The sequence below is a fragment of the Hippopotamus amphibius genome, chromosome 15 (genome assembly GCF_030028045.1).
Source record: "Hippopotamus amphibius kiboko isolate mHipAmp2 chromosome 15, mHipAmp2.hap2, whole genome shotgun sequence".
NCBI classification, from domain to species: Eukaryota; Metazoa; Chordata; class Mammalia; order Artiodactyla; family Hippopotamidae; genus Hippopotamus; species Hippopotamus amphibius.
In genome coordinates, this window is record NC_080200.1 from 5,272,777 (window position 1) to 5,295,762 (window position 22,986).

At 43.1% G+C, this 22,986-nt stretch overlaps 1 protein-coding gene across 1 annotated transcript in view; it reads left to right on the top strand.

The window, feature by feature from the left end:
* The first annotated feature begins 4,515 nt into the window (after positions 1-4,515).
* LOC130837120 (adhesion G protein-coupled receptor E1-like) overlaps positions 4,516-22,986 on the top strand; it is a 66,346-nt gene continuing 47,875 nt past the window's right edge. Inside the window, exons 1-4 of the mRNA XM_057709925.1 lie at positions 4,516-4,581; positions 7,131-7,193; positions 17,681-17,827; positions 21,506-21,661. Coding sequence (XP_057565908.1) covers positions 4,548-4,581; positions 7,131-7,193; positions 17,681-17,827; positions 21,506-21,661 — 400 coding nt within the window. The 5' untranslated portion in view covers positions 4,516-4,547. The remainder of the gene's footprint in view (positions 4,582-7,130; positions 7,194-17,680; positions 17,828-21,505; positions 21,662-22,986) is intronic.

Consider the following 22,986-nt stretch of genomic DNA (forward strand, 5'->3'; position numbering starts at 1 on the left):
CCAGGTTGGCCACATCCTAGTCTCCGGAAGCTGTGAATATATGACCTTACAGAGCAAAAGGGATGTTGCAAGTGTGAGACAGGAGATTATTCTGGATGACCCAAGTAGGTCTAATGTAATCACAATGTCCTTTTAAGCGGGGAGGAAGGAGGGTCAGAGAGAGAAGAAGATGGAAATAGGGAGAGAGGGAGAGAGGGAGAGAGTTTGAGGACAGAGAGAATGAGAGAAATCTATCTATCTGTCTGTCTATCTATCTGTCTGTCTATCATCTATCTATCTATCTATCTATCTATCTATCTATCTATCTATCTCTCTATCTATGCTTTATCTATCATCTATGTATCTATGTGTCTATGTATCTATCCATCTATGTGTTTATCCATCCAACCATCCATCCATCCATGGAGTGAATGTGTGTGTGTGTGAGAGACAGAGGGATGGAGAGGGAGAGGGGGAGAGGTAGAGAGGAGAGAGAGAGAGAGGGATTTTGGAGATACTACATTGCTGGCTTTGAAGTTGGAGGAAGAGGCTGTAAGCCGAGGGATGTGGGCTGCCTCCAGAAGCTGGAGAAGACAAGGAATGGGTTCTCCCTTAGAGTCTTCAGAAGGAACGCAGCCCGCTGACATCTTGACTCATTTGGGACTCTGACCTCCAGACCTGTAATGTAATACATCTGTGTTGTTTCAAGCCACTAAGTGTGTGGTGATTTGTTTTGGCAGCAGCAGGAAACTCACTTACCACCTCATCCCACCCCCACACTCCTTGAGGAATCTGGGCTTGATCAAAAAACCTTCTGGTTCTTTAGCCCAACATCCAAAGGTCAGTTCTTCCTTCGGTCCCTGACTCCCCACCCACATCCAGACATTCCCCACTTTCTGTTGTGCCTACGTCCAAAAGTCCTCTCCATCTCCACAGCCCTTACTCTAATCTAACTCTTTTCTCCTCTCCATCTCCCCACCTATGACCACATCCTATCTGATACTCATGCCACACAACACAAGTGTTGTAAAATCCCAACCTGACCATTACCCCCTTGCTGAAGCATCTTCTATTGCCCTGTGGAGATGGTCTAAATTCTCTCACACACATTGGAAGGTCCTGCCTGAAATGAGCTTGAGGACTCATCCAATTCAGTCATTGCTGGTACCATGCCTCTGATGAGTAGCTGTGACCACTCAGCACAGTAGAATAATAATACTGTCAATAATAACTGATATTAGTGAACATTACTTTTTGCCAGGCAGTATTTTATGATTTTATCACATCAAACCTCAATCTCTACAATGTTATGATTATCATTTTTTTTAAACTGACAGGGACAATTGCTTCTAAGTGTATCAGTTATCTCTTGCTGTGTAACAGATCACTTCCCAAATGTAACAGTTTAAAACAACACATTTGTATTTTCTTTAGTTTCTGAGGGTTGGGAATCTGGAGATGGTTTAGCTGGGTGGAGCTGGATCAGGGTCTTCTCAGGAGGTCACAGTCAAGCTGCTGGCCAGAATCTTTGTTCCCCTTCATGTAGGTTTCCTAGCTTCCCCTCAGTGAATGGTCCTGTAAAGAAAAAGCGAGGGGGAAACCACCATGACTTGTGACCTCAGATGTCTCAGATCCCACAAAATGTGACACCTTCCTTTTTCTGTTCCTTAGAAGCACATCACTAAGTCCAGCCCCTACTCAAGGAGAGAAGAATGAGGTTAATCCTCTTGAAGGGAGGAATATCAAAGACTTTAAGTAATAGTGAAGCCTTGGAGCTTTTCCTGTGTGCCAGGCTCTGTTCCAAGAATGTCACATACAGCCACTCCTCCGATGCTCACCTCAACCCCATGAAATAGATCCTACTATTATCAAGCCCAGTTTACAGATGGCCATGTTGAGGCATAGAGAAATTAAATGCTGGAGAGGGTGTGGAGAAAAGGGAACCCTTTTATTTTCTTGGTGGGAATGTAAATTGGTGCAGCCACTGTGGAGAACAGTATGGAGCTTCCTTAAAAAAAGTATAAATAGAACTACCATATGATCCAGCAATCCCACTCCTGGGCCTATATCTGGAGAAAACCATAATTCAAAAAGATACATGCACCCCAATATTCATTGCAGCGTTACTTACAATAGCCAAGACATGGGAGCAACCTAAATGTCCATTGAGAGGTGAATGGATAAAGAAGGTGTGATATATTTATACAATAGAACATTACTCAGCCATAAAAAAGAATGAAATAATGCCATTTACAGCAACATGGATGGAGCTAGAGATGGTCATACTAAGTGAAGTAAGTCAGACAGAGAAAGACAAATATCATATGATATCACTTAGATGTGGAATCGAAATAAATGATACAAATGAACTTAGGAAACAGAAATGGACTCACAGACATAGAAAACAAGCTTATGGTTACAAAGGGGAAAGGGAGGGGAGGGATAAATTAGGAGTTTGGGATTAATGGGTATACACCACTATATATAAAATAGATAAACAGCAATGACTTACTGTATAGCACAGGGAACTATATTCAGTAACTTCTAATAACCTATAATAGTATAGAATGTAAAAAAAGAATATATCTATGTATCTATGTATCTATCTATCTATCATCTATCTATCTATCTATCTATCTATCTATCTATCTATCTATCATCTATCTATCTATCTATCTATATCTATCTATCATCTATCTATCTATCATCTATCTATCTATCTATCTATCTATCTATCTATCTATCTATCTATCATCTATCTATCTATCATCTATCTATCATCTATCTATATCTATCTATCATCATGTGTCTATCTATCTATCTCAATCACTTTGCTGTACACCTGAAATGAACACAACATTATAAATCAACTATATTTCAAAAAAAAATTTAAAAAAAGAACTTGCCCAGACCACACATAAATAACAAGTGGTGGTGACAGAACCCCGGGCAATCTGGTGCCAGAGTCTGTGTTTATCCTCCAGTGTTTCTCTTAAGTGTAACATAGCTCTGTTTATCCTCTTTCTTGGCGGACTTTGCTGCATTTTCGTGCTGACTCTTAACTGCAGCCTCTTCGGGTACGGTCTCTTGATGAACAAATGGAACCACTGATGAATCTGCTTCAGTGATCGTAATGCCAAGGTGGATATTTTGCCTTGTACAGAGCCAAGAGGAGAATATAAAAACCAGTGGGGCTCTTCTTCCCAAGAACTGAGGGCTGGTCATTGCACCTGAGTTTTAGCTTGGAGCAGATGTTCTTGGTGCCTGCCCACACCTGTGATCTTCCACCCTCAGGGCACACTAGACTGGCATGTGCCAGCCACTGGCTTTTGTTATCAACAGGGTTATGGACTGGAGCCCATTGTATCAGCTTGGAGGCCAGGTCTTGGGTTGACACAGCTTCAATCAGTGACTGAGAGTAGCTGGTGGATAAATACCCCAACTCCCTCCTTCGTCAGCGGGGATACCTCTGAAGAGTGTGCTCTAGGTTACCTTCCAGAGGTCCCCAGCCACATTAAGTTTCAGTGATTTACTGGATAACTTTCTTGATAACACCCGCTTGGGGCTCTTTCCCTTCCCTCTCTCACTTCCCCATCCCCGGATGGCGTTTTTTGGGGTCACCTCCCTGATGAACTAGTTTTACTGGAATCCTTATCTGAGCATCTGCATCTGGGGGACCCTAACTAAGACATTCCTAGACCACCATGTTTGCGAGATGGCACGTGTGTGCATGTGTGTGCATCTGCATGTGTGTGCACGTGTGTGCGTGTGAGTGCATGTGTGTGTGCATGTGTGTGCGTGTGTGCGTATGTGTGCATGCATGTGTGTGTGTGTGTGTGTTGGGTTGGGAGTGGTGCTGGCAATGGTGTGTATCACTGTCCAGAGATCAGATATCATGGGGGAGCTGAAGGCAAATGAAGTGGTGAAAGCTCTAGACCTTGGAGTCAGAGGGTCCTAGATTCAAATCTTGGGGCCAGGTAACCCTGGACACATCACATCTCTAAGCCTCAGTTTCCATTTTAATTGTACTTTTCTGGTAAACAAAACAAAACAAAACAGGTTGGGGTAGGGATCCCTACTATATGATGTTGACCTGCTGATGAAATTAAATTTTATTGGAAACATGTTTAGTGCAATGCCTGGTACTTGAGGTCTCTGATGGTGGTTTGTATGGAGCAGGGTAGGAAGGGACCCTTGAGTTTGGGGCTTGCTTCATTGGGGTTAGGTAGTGGAATCTTATTGATTATTGGGTGCAATAAAATAAGGTGATGAGAGATGGGAGATCAATGTTAGTGGCAGAAGAAAAAAGTGAGTAGGAAGAAGAGAGAGAGGGAGATAGACCCACACAGGGACCCAACAGCCAGGCCAACTTCTCTTCACTGTGGGGAAAGGAGAGAATTTGAACTTTGTCAGGCTGTCCTTTCTGAGTGGAGGCAACTCAGCAAGAAGGGCTGTGATGCTCGGGCAGAGTTGAGCAATTCTGGCTCTGCCCTCCCCCTCTCTACACCCATTTATTGAAAACCCAGGGAACAGTGAGACAGTACTTCTCTCTGAGTGACAGAACCTGCATGATGTGGAGCTTCAGCTTCCTCCTCTTTTGGGGTGAGTGTGAATCTGAATAGAGAGCCTGGGGAAAGCCTATGCTGGAAATAGACTGTAAGGAAAAAGGAGGGCCTTGACCGTCCTGCCAAGACATCATAATTGTAGGCTGGACACTACCAACATCTTTGTTTGGGGGACCTTTGACAAAAATCAGTCAGTTCAGGAAATTCATCTGTCGAGGAAGAACTTCATTATAGGCATTCATTTGACATGTATTTCCTGAGCACCTGCTATGGTGCTGGGTGCTTTTAGGCACTGAGGATAGAGCAGTGAACAAAGAGACAAAGTTTTTGCCCTTGTGAGGCTGACATACTGGTGGGAGGAGGCCAGAAAGAAAGGAAGCCACTAATGGTAATAGCAACCTCCCACCCAGCACTGTTCTATGTTCCTCAAATAGAGAATGTATTCAATTTCTCTCAGTGCCATTGATAATGGGTCACGACTAGTCCCATTTTCCAAAGGAGAAAAATGAGGCAAAAGAGATTAAATAACTTACCCAAGACTACTTAGCTAGTAAAGGGGTAAATCTGGGATTTAAAACCAGGCAGCCTGGCTCCAGAGTCTGTATGTTTTATCTCTGATCTATGCTGCTTTGGATAACAAGCAAACAGAAGCATTTCAGGGAGTGACAAGTGTTATGAAAGAAACCGTCATGCAGTGGGACTGGGGGTTATATAGAAGGGGAAGTCAGGGGAAGGTATTTCTGAAGACGTGATGTTTGTGCAGAGGCATGAACTGTGAGATGGAGCCATCCTGTCTGTTCTCTTATTTCTTTTTCTCCAGGGTTCAGTTTTTCTTGGTCTTGCTTATCTTTTATGTCGTGGTTTCCTTCACGGGTCTCATGAGTTTTGGTCCTTGGTTCAAATCTAAGAATGGGAGGCCTTTTCTAAGCAACAAGTGTGGGTTTCCTCTGCTGTTGTACAGTGGCTCTGTTTCCCTTATTTCACAGAGGAGAAAGTTTAGTCACAAAGAGATTAAGTCACTTTCCCAAGACCACCTAGTCGGAAGTTGGGGAAGCCAGATTTTTAAACCCAAGCATTTTGACACTAGTGCTGGTAGGCTTAAATGTGATGCTCTGTTGCCTCTAAAATAATTAAAGAGCAAGAGAATTTCAGTTAGTAATAATAAGAAAGTTGGGAGTTTGGTTCTGTGCAACTTGTTGACTGGCAGATTTCATTAGCAAGAACAGGTAACTTGTGGACCTGGAAGGCTGAAATCCAGACTTCTTTCTTTGGGGTGTCAGCACTGGTGCTGGCCATTACCACTCCTTATTCTGCTCTTAATAAGCAAAGAGTGGTGATGATGACATTGATGATGGTGGTGATGGTGATGATGGAGATGAAGATGATGCTGAAGATGATGATGGAGATGATGATGGAAAGGATCTAAATGCTGGGGGACTGCACTGCCTTTTAGACATTAAAAAAAAAAGAATCATCTTACCCTCCCATAAAAATTTTATACTACAGATGTTCTATATGCTTATTTATATATTATGTGTATATCTGTATGTGTCATACATAAAAGAGCAAGATTTTTTCTCTCCCCAAGAACCAAGGTTTTCCCTTGTGGGGAGATGGCAATGCTTTTCAGAATGCATGTTTCAATGTAGGGTCTTTTTTTTTTTTAAATAAATTTACTTTATTTATTTATTTATTTATTTATTTATTTATTTATTTATTTATTTTGTTGGCTGTGTTGGGTCTTCATTGCTGTGCATGGGCTTTCCCTAGTTGCGGCAAGCAGGGGTTACTCTTCATTGTGGTGAGCGGGCTCCTTATTGTGGTGCCTCTCTTATTGTGGATCATGGGCTCTAGGCACATGGGTTTCAGTAGTTGCAGCACAGGGGCTCAATAGTTGTGGCACATGGGGCTTAGTTGCTCTGCGGCATGTGGGATCTTCCTGGAGCAGGGATTGAACCCGTGTCCCCTGCATTGGCAGGTGGATTCTTAACCACTGTGCCACCTAGGAAGTCCTCAATATTTGGTCTTCAAAAATTTTTTTATTGGGGTATAGTTGATTTACAATGTTGTGTTAGTTTCAAGTGTACAGCAAAGTGAATCTGTTATACATACACATATATCCAATCTTGTTTACAATCTTTTCCCATAGAGGCCATTACAAAGTATTGAGTAGAGTTCCCTGTGCAATACAGTAGGTTCTCATTAGTTCTATTTGTCTTTTTTCTTTTTGGCTGCACGGAGCGGCTTGCGGGATCTTAGTTCCCCAACCAGGGGCTGAACCTAACCACTGGAGCACCAGGGAATTCCCACAATGTATATTTTTGAAAATTCTCTGGAACTCTTTGTAAGTGAAAAAAAAAAAAAAAAAGAAGAAGAAGATAAAATGAAAAACACAAATAAAATGCAGAAAAACAGGAATGGTTGCTGTGAAGATTATGTATAATAATGCATGCTTGCCATTCAATTGGGGCTTTCACTTAAGTTCATCAAACCCGTTTCTATGAGGCTACACCAGGAGTAGTTTTTGAGCTTGAATGCAAAGAGCTTCTTGATGGGTCATGGTGTTTCTTGTTTCTTTCTTCACAGGGTGTTGTGGTGTATACACATGGGACAATCTCTCAGTACCTTCACTGGAACCAATGACAACGCGTAAGTTGGAAAAGAGAATTCATGTGCCTAAAGCAGTGGGGAGGAGACTCTTCTGTCCCAAAGGCTGAGCCACAGCTGGACACTTGCTGGGAGCTAGTCAGTGGCTCAGCAAAGGATAACACCCAAATCTCCTGATTCCCACCCAGGCTTTTCCCCTTGTGCCTTAAATTCGCTGTGTGATCTCAGGCAAGTCACGCAACCTCTCTGATCTTCAGTTTCCTCAGCTGCAAAATACAGGTAACAAGGGTTTCTATCCCACAGGGATGTTGTGAAGATTAAATCCAAAGAGGTAACTTTGTAAACCATCTGGCATGTGTGAGAAGAGAGCTTCATAAATGGTGGTGCCGTGGGAATGGGCATGAAATTTACTCAAACTACAAGTCAGTGTGGAAAAAATGCCTTTTGAGGTGTTCATTAAGTATTCTCATCTTCTACACAAGCTCCTACTGGATCCAGGAGTAGAAACATTGTCACTTCTGTGTTCTTGGTGTCTCAGTTTCCTGGCTCAGCCTTATTTGGGAAACTCAGTCTATATTGTATGAAGAGTTAATCTTTCAAATTTTCTCACCCGACGCTTTTCTCTTTTTTTGACTTTGTGAACTCCAATTTATTTATTTATTTTTTAACACATCTTTACTGGAGTATAATTGCTTTACAATGTTGTGTTACTTTCTGCTGTACAACAAAGTGAATCAGCTATATGTATACATATATCTTCATATCCCCTCCCTCTTGGGCTTCCCTCCCACCCTCCCTATCCCCCACTCTAGGTTGTCACAGAGCACCGAGCTCATCTCCCTGTGCTATGCAGCAACTTCCCACTAGCCATCTGTTTTACATTTGGTAGTGCATATATGTCAATGCTGCTCTCTCACTTTGTCCCAGCTTCCTATTTGCCCCCCCAACCCTGTGTCCTCAAGTCTGTTCTCTACATCTGCATCTTTATTCTTGCCCTGTCACTGGGTTCATTGGTACCATATTTTTTTAGATTCCACACATATGAGTTAGCATACGGTATTTGTTTTTCTCTTTCTGGCTTACTTCTCTCTGTATGACAGTCTCTAGGTCCATCCACCTCACTACAAATAACTCAATTTCATTCCTTTTTATGGCTGAGTAATATAGGGCACCTTATTGAAACCCAGGCTTCTGCTAATGGTCACATGACCATACCTGGATGCAAGCTCACCTGGGAAATGTAGTGCTTGACTGGGTAGTTGCCTCCTCCTGTCAATTCTACACCATGGAAAGGAGAGTGTGAAGTTTTCGTTTGATCTTGGGCTACCTAGCGACCTCTGGCACAATTAGAGCCCATGGGTATAATGGAATACTACACAGCTGTTAAAATGCGTGTGTTCAGTCACGTGAACAGACTTGGAAATTTGCCCCAAACATTATCTTCTTTATTTTTTAAATTATAGAAATATTTAAACATTTGAAGGTAGGAAAAATAGTATAACAAACTCCCACTTACCTATCGCTCAACTCCAACACGTGGCAAATTTTGCTGCTCTTGGTTTGCAAGACACACTGTTACATGAAAAAGAAAGTCATAGTAGAGCAGAGCTGTCCAAAAGAACTTTCAGTGACAATGAACATACTCCAGATCTACAGTAGTCACTAGTCAATGGAACTGTTGAGAACTTGAAAGATGGCTAGTGTGACTGAAGAATCAATGCTTCATTTTATTTAATTGTAATAGAGTTCAGTGTGAACAGCCACGTGTGATTAGTAGTATGGTGTTGGACAGCGCAGTGTGCAGTATGTTGCATGATACCATTTGTGTTCAGAAGGTTGTGTGAATCTATATATACACAAAGTAGATAAGCAACAAGGTCCTACAGGGACCTATAGCACGGGGAACTATATTCAATACCTTGTAATAACCTATAATGGAAAAGAATCTGAAAAACAACACATATATACACACATATGTGTATATGCATATGTACATATGCATATATATATAAAATGGAATCACTTTGCTGTACACCTGAAACTAACATAACGTAAATCAACTATACTTCAAAAAAAAATCCAACCCCTCCAAAGAAAACAAAAAACACACAAAAATAAGGATCACCACCTGCTTTTGGTTAATCCCTATAGAAGCAGAATCTGAGATGAGGATTCTTGCAGGAGTAATTTATTAAGGAAGGGCTCTCAGGAGACACTTGTAGGGGAGGGAGAGAAGCAGGATCAGACAGGGGGAAGAACTAGCTACTCAGAAAGTGTTGCAGGAGAGTTTCACCCACAACCTGATCCCATGAGGAGCTCTGAATTACACCACAAGATTCACCTGCTCAGAGACTGTTACACTCCTGCGCTTGTCAGGCAATCCTTCTGGGCCAGCAAGACGGTGGGTTGCAGGGAGAATGAGATGCCAATCAGGTAAATTGGATGGGGGTGGGGCTGAGTGGCTGCTACCACCCCACACCCCATTTTTTTTAACTTTTTTTTTTTTTTTTGCTGCGCCATTCAACATGCAGGATCTTAGTTCCCGGACTAGGGATTGAACCCGTGCCCCCTGCAGTAGAAGCACGGTGTCCTAACCACTGGATCATCAGGGAATTCCACCCACCCCCTTTTTATACCATTTAAAAAAATTGGACTATAATTTACAATGTTGTGTTAATTTCAGGTGTACAGCAAAGTGATTCAGATATATATATACACATGCATATATATGTATATAAATTCTTTTCAGATTCTTTTCCATCATAGGTTATTATAAGATATTGAATATAGTTTCCTGTGCTATACAGTAGGTCCTTGTTGTTTATCTGTTTTATATATAGTAGTATGTATATGTTAATCCCAAACTCCTAATTTTTCTCTCCCCACACCCTGCTATCCCCTTTGGTAACCATAAGTCTGTTTTCTATGTCTGTGAGTGTATTGCTGTTTTGTAAATAAGTTCACTTGTATCATTTTTTAAAAAATTCCACACCTAAGTGATATCATATGGTATTTGTCTTTCTCTGCCTGGTTTACTTCACTTAGTATGATAATCTCTAGGTCCATGCATGTTGCTACAAATGGCATTATTTCATTTTTTTATGGCTGAGTAATATTCCATTGTATATATGTACCATATCTTCTTTATCCATTCACCTGTCCATGGACATTATGTTGCTTCCCTACCTTGGCTCTTGTAAATAGCATTGCCATGAATGTTGGTATCCCACCTTTTCTTTTTTTTTTTTTAAGAACTTTTATTGAGATACAGTTAACAGACAATAAACAGCATATATTTAGAGTGTACAATTTGGTATCCCAATCTCCCAATTCATTCCCCTCCCAACCCTCCCCGCTTTCCCCACTTGGTGTCCATATGTTTGTTCTCTACGTCTGTGTCTCTATTTTTGCCTTGCATTTCCTCTTTCATAGTTGTTAGCATTTGCCTTATGTATTGAGGTGCTCCTATATTGGCTGCATATTTATTTATAATTGTTAAATCCTCTTCTTGGATGGATCCCTTGATCTTTATGTAATGTCCTTTTTTGTCTTTTGCAACATGTTTTATTTTGAAGTCTATTTTATCTGATACGAGTATTGCTACTCCAGCTTTCTTTTGATTTCCATCTGCATGGGATATCTTTTTCCATCCCCTCACTTTCAGTCTGTATGTGTCTCTAGGTCTGAAGTGGGTCTCCTGTAGACAGCATATATATGGGTCTTGTTGTTGTATTCATTTAGCCAGTCTGTGTCTTTTGGTTGGTGCACTTAGTCCATTTACATTCAAGGTAATTATCGATATGTATGTTCCTATTACCATTTTCTTAATTGTTTTGTTTTTGTTTCTGTAGGTCCTTTTCTTCTCTTATGTTTCCCGCTTAGAGAAGTTTCTTTAGCGCTTGTTGCAGGGCTGATTTTGTGGTGCTGAATTCTCTTAGCTGTTGCTTGTCTGTAAAGCTTTTGATTTCTCCATCAAATCTGAATGAGATCCTTGCTGGGTAGAGTATTCTTTATTGTAGTTTCTTCCCTTTCATCACTTGAAATATATCATGCCATTCCCTTCTGGCTTGCAGAGTTTCTGCTGAGAAATCAGCTGTTAACCTTATGGGAGTTCCGTTGTATGTTATTTGTTGTTTTTCCCTTGTTGCTTTTAATAACATTTCTCTGTCTTTAATTTTTGTCAGTTTGACTACTATATGTCTTGGCGTGTTTCTCCTTGGGTTTATCCTGCCTGGGACTCTCTGTGCTTCCTGGACTTGGGTAGCTATTTCCTTTCCCATGTTAGGGAAGTTTTCAACTATAATCTCTTCCAATATATTCTCAGGTCTTTTCTCTCTCTCTCCTCCTTCTGGGACCCCTGTAATGCGAATGTTGGTGCATTTAACAATGTCCCAGGGGTCTCTTAGGCTGTCTTCAGTTCTTTTCCTTCTTTTTTCTTTATTCTTTTCCACATCAGTGATTATCACCATTCTGTCTTCCAGCTCACTTATTTGCCCTTCTGCCTCAGTGAATCTGCTATTGGTTCCTTCTAGTGTATTTTTCATTTCAGTTATTGTGTTGTATATCTCTGTTTGTTTGTTCTTTAATTCTTCTAGGTCTTTGGTAAACTTTTTGATCTTTGCATCCAGTCTTTTTTCAAAGTCCTGGATCATCTTCACCATCATTCTGAATTCTTTTTCTGGAAGGGTGCCTATCTCCTCTTCATTTAGTTGCTTTTCTGGGGTTCTATTCTGTCCCTTCATCTGGTACAACATCCTCTGCTTTTTCATTTTCTCTGTCTCTCTGTGGCTGTGGCTCCAGTTCCACAAGACGAAATAACTGCTGATACTGCTTGATACTGTTGTCTGCCCTCTTCTGGAGGAAGCTATCTAGGAGGCTTGTGCATGATTCCTGATGGGAGGGATTGATGGTGGGTAGGGCTGGGTGGGTGGAGCTCAGTAAGACTTTAATCTGCCTGTCTGCCAATGGATGGTGCTGTGTTCCCACCTTGTTGGTTGTTTGGCCTGAGGCAACCCAGCTCTGGAGCTTACAGGCTCTTTGGTGGCGCTAATGGCGGACTCCTGGAGGGCTCATGCCAATGAGCACTTCCCAGAACCCCTGCCACCAGTGCCCCTGTCTCCTTGGTGAGCCACAGCTGCCCCCCACCTCTACAGGCAAACCCCCAACACCAGCAGGTAGGTCTGGTTCAGTCTCCTATGGGGTCACTGCTGCTTCCCCCTGGGTCCTGGTGAGCACACTCTTTGTGTGCCCTCCAAAAGTGGAGTCTCTGTTTCCCCCAGTCCTGTGGAGGTCTCGCAATCAAATCCCACTGGATTTCAAAGTCTGATTCTCTGGGGATTCCTCATCCTATTGCTGGACCCCCAGGTTGGGGAGCCTGACGTGGGGCTCAGAACCTTCACTTTAGTGGGTGGACTTCTGCAGGATAACTGTTCTCCAGTTTGTGAGTCACCCACCCAGCATTTATGGGATTTGATTTTAACGTGATTGTGCTCCTCCTACCCTCTCATTGCAGCTTCTCCTTTGTCTCTGGATGTGGGGTGTCTTTTTCGGTGAGTTCCAGTGTCTTTCTGTCGATGATTCTTCAGCAGTTAGTTGTAATTCCGGTGCTCTTGTAAGAGGGAGTGAGCGCACATAGGGGCTTTGTTCTTGAGAAGTGACCATGCGTATCAATCCATGTATTCCTTTATTCTTTCCTTCCAGAAGTATTCTCAGTCCTTGGTGTTTCTTGGTTTACAGCTTGCAGACTCCAATCTCTGCCTCTGTCATCATATGGACTTCTTCTGTCTCTCCCACCTTTTCTTATCTGGCAAGGTGTGAAGAACTCGTGAACTGATGGAGGTAAATCCCCAGGAATAGGCTGGGTTTTCCTTTTCACATCACCACTCCCGCTTTCATAACTCACCATTGTAATAGTTGGTACCCGGGAAACAGAGAGCCTGGTTTGAAAGGATGGGTCACGGCCAGATCTCAAAGGGATCTGTCCACTTCTCTTGCCTAGCAGGTGAGTGGATGCAGCGGTGGTCAACGGATTTTGGTAAGAGATTCCCCCAGCTTGAAGGCAATTAGACCTTGGACAAGTGCCTCCACTCTTGGTTTTGTCACCTGATTAATGGGCAGTATGATGACCTCTACCTAATGGGGTAAAGTGAAAATTCAACTCCATGTGGTGTTGTTATGAGGTGGGCTGTGGAGTCACAATTCCTGGGTTTAAATCTTGGTTCCAGGGCTTATTGCCATGGGGACCTCGGGTATTCCAGTAAATTCCCCAAGACTTCAGTTCCATGAAAATGAATAAACGGAGTTAATCCCACAGAGGTTTAATGAGGATGAAAGTAGGGAAGATATAAACTGTGCTTAGTTGATACTTGGAATACAGTAAGTGCTCAATTATGTTAGCCCTCCTTCTCCTCCTCCATCTCCTCCCCCTTCCCCTCTCCCCTTTCCTCTCCCTCTCCCTCTCTTCCTCTCTTCTCTGACCTCCTCCTCCCCTCTTCATCCTCCTCCTCCTGTTCCTCCTCCCCCTCTCCTCCTCCCACCCTTCTTCCTCCCCGCCCTCTTCTTCCTTTCCATCCCCCTCTTCGTTCCCACCTTCCTCCTCTCTCTTCTCTTCCGAGCATCACAAATTAACTGGTTCTTACTTGGCTCAGCTGCAGCTGCACTAAAGCTGGTAGCCAGTGGCAGAGCGCAGCCAGGATGATGAGCAGGTCTCCCTTGTCACATCTGTCCACTCTACTTGTCTATTCTCTTGTCTATTCTGAATCATGGTGTGACCTGGGAATGGTTATACAAACTCTCTTGGGCATCCCTTTCCACAATTGTAGAGTGGAGTCCTAATGCTTACCTTGAAGTAGAGTGACCGACCATCCTGGCTTGCCCCAGGCTGAGGGGGAAGGGGTGTTTCCCAGGATGCTGGACTCTGAGTGCTAAGACTAGGGAAGTTCTGGGAAAACCAGGATGACTTGGACATCCTGCCTCGAAGCATTACCGTGAGGACTGCAGAACATATAAGGAAGGGGCTTGTTGCATGGAAGACACTTACAAAATGGAAATTCTAGTTACAGTATATTTTAAAAACTCTCTTTGCCCCTTTGAGTCTCATTTTCTACTTCAATCAATTAAATGACCATCCATGAAGTTGTATTACTCCTGATTGAGGATCATGTGTGTGTTTCATTTGGATTGTTGAAGTGGCTTCTGCCCTGGTCTCCTGGTTCCTCGCCCTTCTGAGAGTGGCCAGAGGAGCACCTGTGAGCCTCTGAGTCAGGTCTCACCCCTCCTCTGCCCACAGCCTGCCAGGGCTCCACTCTCTGGGCAAAAGCCTGAGTCCTCCCTGCTGCCCACAATGTCCTGCGTGACCTGCCCTGTCCCCACCCTGCTATCCCCTCCTCCCTGTCTCCTCCCACCCACTCTACTCCAGCCACCCGGCTTTCTTCACTGTTCCTCCAACACACCAGGTACTGCCCTGCCCCAGGGACTTTGCACCTGCTGTTCCTTCTGCCTGGAATCTTTTGCAACCTGTATATACATGGCTCTCTCTCTCACCTTCTGTACACTTCAGCTCATGTGTTATCTTCTCAGTGACTACCCTATTTTTGACATTGTATGCCTCACCAGATTATCAGCTCCGTGAAGGGGAGGAAGTTTGTATGTCTTGTTCCTCTGCTGAACCCACAGGACTTAGAACAGTGCCTGGCATATTGCGGGTGTTTGCATTTGTCAGGGTTATCCAGTGAAACAGAATCAGTAGGATGGATAGCTACATATAAATATATGTAAAGATATACTGTAAGGAATTGGTTCACACGACTCTGGCAAGTCTCAAGATCTGCAGACCAGAAAGAATTTGGAGAACTGGCTGAAGGTGAGCGTGGCTGGTGGGACCAGGTGGAAGATGAGCCAGAGAGGCTGGCAGTTGCCTGGTCACACAGGACCGTGTTGCTCTTCCGGTTTGGGGTGGATTTGAGTCATGAGAGATTGAGTTAGAGGAAAGTGATGGGAAACTCAGAGCTGAGAGATCACAAGTGGTAACACACCGGAAATCTGCAAAAAGAAATGTTGCCTCCACAGATGAAAGAGGAAGCTGGAAATGAGAAGGGAGATACAATCTGAGGCATCTGTGCTTGGAAGGGAATAAACAAGGCATGTTGAAAGCAGAAAAGAGTCTGGTTCTCAAGACCTTAGTAATGAAAATCCATCCCTTTCGTTTTTGCAACACTTCATAAAGAGCTTTCCCATGGTTTCCCATCTGACTAATTGATGGTGGCACTTTTGTTGACTTCTCTTTCTTTTACATCCCATCCAATCTATCAGCAAATCCTGTTAGCATTACCTTCTGAATAAATCCAAAATCTCATGTGCTCCACTGTTCCCACCAGGGCTGTATCCACCATCATCGCTCATCTGGACAAGTTTCCCTCCTCCCTCATGATCCCACCTCTGCTCTGATCCTGATAGAGTTCATTCTCCAACCAGTGGCCAGAGGGATCACGTTAAAACCTAAGTGATGCTGTATTCCTCCTCTGCTCGGAACTCTCCCATGGCTCCCATCTCTCTCTGATAAAAAGCTGAAGTCTTACAATGGTCCAGCAGATCCTGCATGATTTGGTCATATCAATGCCTCTTATGTGTCCCTCATCCACTCCACTCTAACCACACTGGCCTCCTTGTAATTCCATGACAACACCAGGCATAGTCCTGCCACAGGACATTTGCACTTACTCTTTCATCTGCCTTAATAGTTTCATAGTTCACTCACTCAGCCCCCTTACATCTTTGCTCAAATGTTATCTTCTCAGTGAGGTCTTCATTACAGAAAACTGACTGTGCACTTGGGACACAGCAGTAAATGAAACAGACACAAATCCCTGCCTTCTGGGAGCTCACAGTCCATCATGACAACACACTTGAAACAACCAATTGCAAAAGTTTTTGCATAGAACTGTCTTCGAAATTGCCTGAAGATTTTTTCCGTTTCCAGCCAGACCTCCCTCTTCTGGTGTAGCAGTAGTGAAAATCACACACTTTGGATTTTGACAGGCCTGGTGCACTCACCAGCTGTGTGTCCTTGGGTGAGTCACCAAGCGTCTGTGAGCCTCAGGTTTCCGCAGCCATATAATGAGAGCTGCATTCATTTTCTATGGCTGCTGTAACAAATCACCATAGACTTTGTGGATTAAAATAACAAGAACACTATCTTACAGCTCTGGAGGTCAGAAGTCTGAAATGGATTCTACTGGGCTGACATCAAGATGTCAGCAGGGCTGAAATTTTGACTCATGCTCTTCTGTCTAGAGCTCTGATGCTCACAGTGTGGTCCAAGGACCAGCATCATCAGCATCACTCAGGGACTTGTTAAAAATGCAGAATCTCAGGTGCAACCCAAGACCTGAATCAGCATCTGATTTCCCAAGATCTCTTTGGGGTCCCAGGTGGGGCAGATGCTACTGGTGTGTGGACCCCGCTTGGAGTAGCAAATATCTAGGACAGTGCTTCTCACACATTCATATGCACACAAATCACCTGAGGATCTTGCTAAAATGCAGATTCTGATTTAGTAGCCTGGGTGCAGGGCTTGAGATTTTGTGTGTCCATCAAACTCCCAAGCGATGCTGATGCTATGGTCCATGGACCACACTTGGAACAGCAAGGGTGTGGGGTCTACTGGGATCTTCACTGGGTATGCTTGTTGGCTGTATCAGTTTCCCAGGGCTGTTGAAATTACCACAATCCAGTTGGCTGAAAACAACACAAACGTATCCTCTCACAGTTCTGGGGACCAGATGTCCAAAATCAAGGTGCTTTCTCTGAAGGCTATAGAGGAGAATCTATTCCAAGTTCAACTAGCTTCTGGTATTGCTGCTGGTCATGCTTGGTGGTCCTTGGCTTGTAGATGCATCCTTCCAATCTCTTTCTCCATCATCAGGTGCTGTTCTCCCTGTCTCTGTGCCTTGCCTTCTGCTCTTTTTTTTTTTAATCATTTTTTTCCATATAGATATCCATTTGTTCCAGCATCATTTATTGAAAAGGCCATTTAAAATTTCTTTATTTATTTTTATTTTTGGCTGCGTTGGGTCTTAGTTGCAGCACATGGGATTTTTCTTTGCAGTGTGCGGACTTCTCTCTCCAGTTGTGGCTTGCATGCTCAGTAGTGGTGATGCGAGGGCTTAGTTGCCCCGCAGCATGTGGGATTTTACTTCCCCGACCAGGGATCAAACCCACGTCCCCTGCATTGAAAGGCAGATTCTCAACCACTGGACCACTAGGGAAATCCCCGCCTCTTGTTCTTAGAAGGACACAAATCATATCAGACTAAAGGACCACCCTGTTCCAGTATAATCTCATCTTTATTTATATCTTACTTCTACAAAGACTCTATTTCCAAATAAGGTCACATTCTCAGGGACCAGCGTTTAGGACTTCAATAACTTCAACATTTTGTGTGGGCATTGGGAGACACAATTCAACTTATAACAGTCGCCTTCCTGTCCCCTCTGTGCTCTAACCCAAATCCTTTCTTCTCTGCTGCCTAGATGTGAATGGGTGTGCAGATACCACCGTGTGTCCGGCATCTGCAACCTGCACCGACACTTCAACAGGTTACTACTGCAGTTGCAAAAAAGGCTTCCGGTCCAGCAACGGATTGACAACGTTCAGTGACCCAACAGTGAAATGCGAAGGTGAGTTCATGCCCTCTCAAAATCCCTCAGCATTTGGTAGGAAAATCAGGTGGAAGCTGGCTGGGCAGCAGATGCAGGTACTTTTTCTTTTTTTCCCAAGCATTATTTTCTCCCTCCCTCCATTCCTTCCTTCCATCCCTCCCTCCATTCCTCCCTCCTTTTCTTCTCTCCTTCCTCCTTCCCTCCCTCCCTTCCTCTCTTTCTTTATTAATTTCTATTATTTCTCAACTCCTGGTCACTAAAAACTCCAATGATTAGAGACACGTGTTAGAATAAAAAGAAAAAGGAAATTATGCTATTTGTCGATATCTGGAAATAACCACTGATGTCCTTCCAGTCCAAGCAAATAATAAGAATTTCTAACATGTATTGAGTGTGAAGGGCTTTATGTGCATTTTCATCTTACGTCAAGTGTAGTCCTTTTGATCTTCATCGTACAGATGAGAAGACCGAGGCTTGGAGAGCTGAAATGACTTCTTTAGGGTCAAACAGTTGAACTGGAATTCAAACCCAGGTCTTTCTGAGTCTAACAGCGGTCTGTAAACCACTTACCTATTTGCCACACCCCAGTTGTGAGGCCTTGGGGAAATGGATTTAATCTCTCCAAGCCTCAATATTTCCATATGTAAAGTGGGTGTATAAGAGTACCTGCCTTAAAGGATATTTGAGAAGATTAAATGCAGTAATGCGTGCAGTGTGTTAGGCACATGTACAGTCCCAAAAGCTAGTGTTAACATAAATAATAGAAACTAAAACAATTCCCAGAATGACCTAAGCTTTTTGGTCTGTGTTCCTTATATTTAGACTCAAACTCTCCTCTTGACAGTACAGGTCTGACTATGTCTCTGACATAGTTTGCAGGGGTCCACAAACTTACTCTGTAAGGGGTCAGACAGTAAATATTTTGGAGGCTGCAGGCTGTATGGTCTCTGTCTGGACTACTCAATACTCCAGTTTGTAGTGCAAAAGCAGCCATAGATGATACATAAATGAATGGGTGGGGCTGTGTTCTAATAAAACTTTATTTACACAAACAGGTGGCAGGCAGGATACAACTCATGAGCTGTAGTCTGCTGAGCTCTGAACAAGATAGTTTATTTCAATTATTATAGTTCCTAGGGAGCCTCATATCTTTTTTTAAAAAAGTATTTTTTATTGAGCCATAGTTGATGTACAATGTTGTGTTAGTTTCTACTGCACAGCCAAGTGACTCAGTTATATATAAATATATATAAATATATATATATATTTTTCAGATTCCTTTCCATTTGTGGTTTATTATAGGATATTGAATACAATTCCCTGTGCTATACAGTAGGACCTTGTTGTTTATCCATTCTATATATAATAGTTTACATCTGCTAATCCAAAACTCCCAATACATCCTTCCTCCACCCTTGGCAACCACAAGTCTGTTCTCTATGTCTGTGGGTCGATTTCTGTTTTGTAAATAATTGATTTGTGTCATATTTTAGATTCCATATATAAGTGGTGTCATATGGTATTTGTCTTTAACTTACTATGACACTTTGTATGACATAATATGTCACTTAGTATGACAATCTCTAGGTCCATCCATGTTGTTGCAAATGGCATGATTTCATTCTTTTTAATGGCTGAATAATATTTCTTTGTATATATGTACCACATCTTCTTTATCTATTCATCTGTCGATGGAAATGTAAGTTGCTTCCATGTCTTGGCTGTTGTAAATAGTGTAGCTACGAACGTGGGGGTGCATGCATCTTTTTGAATTATAGTTTTGTCCAGGTATACAACCAAGAATGGGATTGCTGGATCATATGGCAACTATACTTTTAGTTTTTTTGAGGAACCTCCATACTGTTCTCCATAGTGGCTACAGTGATTTACATCCCACCAACAATGTGCAAGGGTTCCCCTTTCTCCACACCCACTCCAGCGTTTGTTATTTATAGATTTTTAATAATGGCTATTCTGACTGGTGTGATGTGGTACCTCATGGTAGTTTTGGTTTGCATTTCTTAAATAATTAGTGATGTTGAGCATCTTTTCATGTGCCTATGGGCCACCTGAACAAATATTCTTTTTTAAATCTTTGGGCTACACTTTAGGGGTTATTCAGTAAGCACAGTAGTCTTGTCTGTCCCTTCCTTTAAATAAGGGGTGAAAGCAACGTTCCCCATCTAGAAAGTGGTAGATACTACAGCAAGGATCTTATTTACTTTGTGCCTTTGACTTGTGGTACCTAACACATTGTGAATATTTGATAGATATTTGTCAAATGAAGGAACATGCAACCTTATTCTTATGTTAACTCCACATTTAATCACCTTGCAATTGATAGACACATAAGTGTTTCCAATGTTTCATTACTTAAAGCTGGAATAAACATTCTTGTGATCTTATCTTGATGTATGGTGGCAGGTCCAGATTTCTCTCTAGGAGAGATGCAGTTTTCTGGGGGGAGCTGTAGGGGACTTGCCTTACAGTTCTATTTGCAAGACAAGTGCATCACAAGTGTTTATTTAGGGTGACTTGGCAGAGTAGGGCTGAAGGAGATTAGGGGAGGACCAACCCATGGTACCCCGAGTGCACAATTCCATGGGTACTTCAATGAGTGAATTCATAGAGGTGGGTTTGCAAAGTGTGCTTGTCACCTATTGCTGGGGAACAGCCAACTTAGTGCATTAAAACACCAGGAATCATTTCTTTTGCTCATGAATGAATCTGCTACTTGGGTTGAGTCTGATGAGGATGGCTTGACTTTGTTCCACACAGTGTCAGTTGAGTTGGCTCAATTGGGGGATAGAGGATCGACTTTGAAGCGGGCTCACTCACTAGGCTGGCAAGCTGGTGTTGGCTGTTGGCTGGCTGCCCCAGCAGGGCTGTGGGCTGGAGGTCTTAGGTCTTCTCCACCTGGGCTGCTTTGTCATGACTGGTTGAGCTTCCTCCCAGTATGGTGGCTGAGTCAAGCACGGGCATCTCAAGAGAACAAGGTGGAAGTGTGTGACATTTTTGTGAGTTAGTATGGTATTTTTTTAACCCTAGTGTCACCACTACCAAAGTCCCAAGCATGCTCAGATTCAAGGGGAGGAAATACAGATCCCAGTGCTTGATGGAAGGAGTACCAATGAAAGGGCATTTAATTAAGAGCATATGGGGGAACTTCCTAGGTGGCCCAGTGGTTAAGAATCTGCCTGCCAGTGCAGGTGACATGGGTTCAATCCCTGCTCCAGAAAAATCCCACATGCCACAGAACATCTAAGCTTGTGCACCACAACTATTAAGCCTGAGCTGTGAGCCACAGCTCTAGAGCCTGTGAGCCACAAGTACTGAGCCTGTGCTCTACAGCCCATGAGCCACAACTATTGAGCCACCATGTGCAAGAACTACTGAAGCCCACGTGACTAGAGCCCATGTTCCACAAGAAGAGAAGCCACCACAATGAGGAGCCCACACTCCACAATGAAGAGTAGCCTATGCTCGCCAAACTAGAGAAAGCCTGTGTGCAGCAACAAAGGCCAACACCACCAATAAATAAATAAAAATAAATACATAAATAAATTTATTTAAAAAACTTTGCAAAAATTAAAAAGAGCGTATGAGATGGAAGACATTGCTTCAACCATCATTGGAAAATGCAAACTGTTTCACAAGATGATGAAGATTTGTAACTCTGACTCTTTTTCTCTCCAGATATTGATGAATGTGCTCAACAACCCTCACCATGTGGTCCTAACTCAATCTGCAGAAACATGATGGCAAGGTATAAGTGCAGCTGTTTGCCTGGTTTTTCTTCTCCCACTGGAAATGACTGGATGCCAGGAAAGCCAGGTCATTTCACCTGTACAGGTAATGCTCTCAGGCTCTCAGGTGGACAGTTCCTATTGAGTTGGGTACATGTGTTTCTAATCTTAGACACCTAATCATTTGTCTGCTCACTGTCCTCCACTGCTCCTCAGACATTAAGGAATGCCTTTACAGTAGAGTCTTCCCAGAGCATTCTAAGTGTACCAACTCTTTGGGAAGCTACAGTTGCAGGTGCCAAGTTGGATTCACCTTTAAAAAGTCCATCTGCGAAGCTATAGAGAACCTGCTCTTCTTTACCTACCCAATTAGTTAAGAACTTCATTCGATGATCCTAGGAGATAGTGGTGATGATCCTCACTTTGGGAATGATCCAGTTGAGGCTCAGAGAGGTAAAGTCACTTGTCCAAGGATACACAGCTATTAAGTGGAAGAACCTGGATTTGACCTCCTGTTGAGCATCTACTATGAGTTAAGCAATCGGGCAGGCAGTACTTGAGAGTGATGCGGTGCGGACCTCTATCCCTAGAGCGATCCACCCACTCCCTGGGGGGAGATCTTGACAATGTCCGGAGACATTTTTGGTTGTCCAAACTGGTGGTGGTGGTGGGGTTGTTTGTGTTACTGTCAACTGGTGGGTAGAGACCAGAGATGCTGCTAAACATCCTCCAATGCACAGAACAGCCGTTCCACAACCAAGAATGATCTGGTCCCAAATGCCAGTATCGCCAAGATAAATTCTGTCCTGGGGAGAGCTCAGACCTAAACTTCAGAACGTTTCCCCAAAAGGTATTTGAATGCAGAGCAGAGAGTGATTCTTGATCCTCCCTCCATTTCCGTGTTAAATCTGTCATCATGTCATTGGGTGATCTACCTGCTAAATATGTCTTGCATCTTCCCACTCTTTTACCTCCTTGGTTTAGGTTTCATCATTATTACTGCAGCCTCCTGACTAGTCTCTCTGTCTCTCTAGTGTTGCTCCTTTGGATCTATCCTCCACACTGCAACCAGAATATTCTCACCAAGAGACAGGGCTCCATCTTCCTGAGTCTGCTGCAGCACTATTATTTATTTAAAGGGAGGGTGACTCCATCAGGGAAGGCATGGAATGATCAATCCCTTATCATGTCCCCTTGGCTTGGAGTTAGAGATATTTGAAGTCATCTCTGACTTTTCTGATCTCTTTGTAGCAGTTAGATGTTGCTGAGTAACAAAACGCCCTGGAACAAAATAACCAACATTTGTTTTAGCCACTGGATGCCACGTGTTTGCAGTTTAGGTTGGGCTTTGTTGGTCAGTTCTTTGGGTCTCCACTGGGTTTGTTCATGTGTGTGTGGTCAGCTGTGGGTCAGCTTTGCTGATCTTGGCTG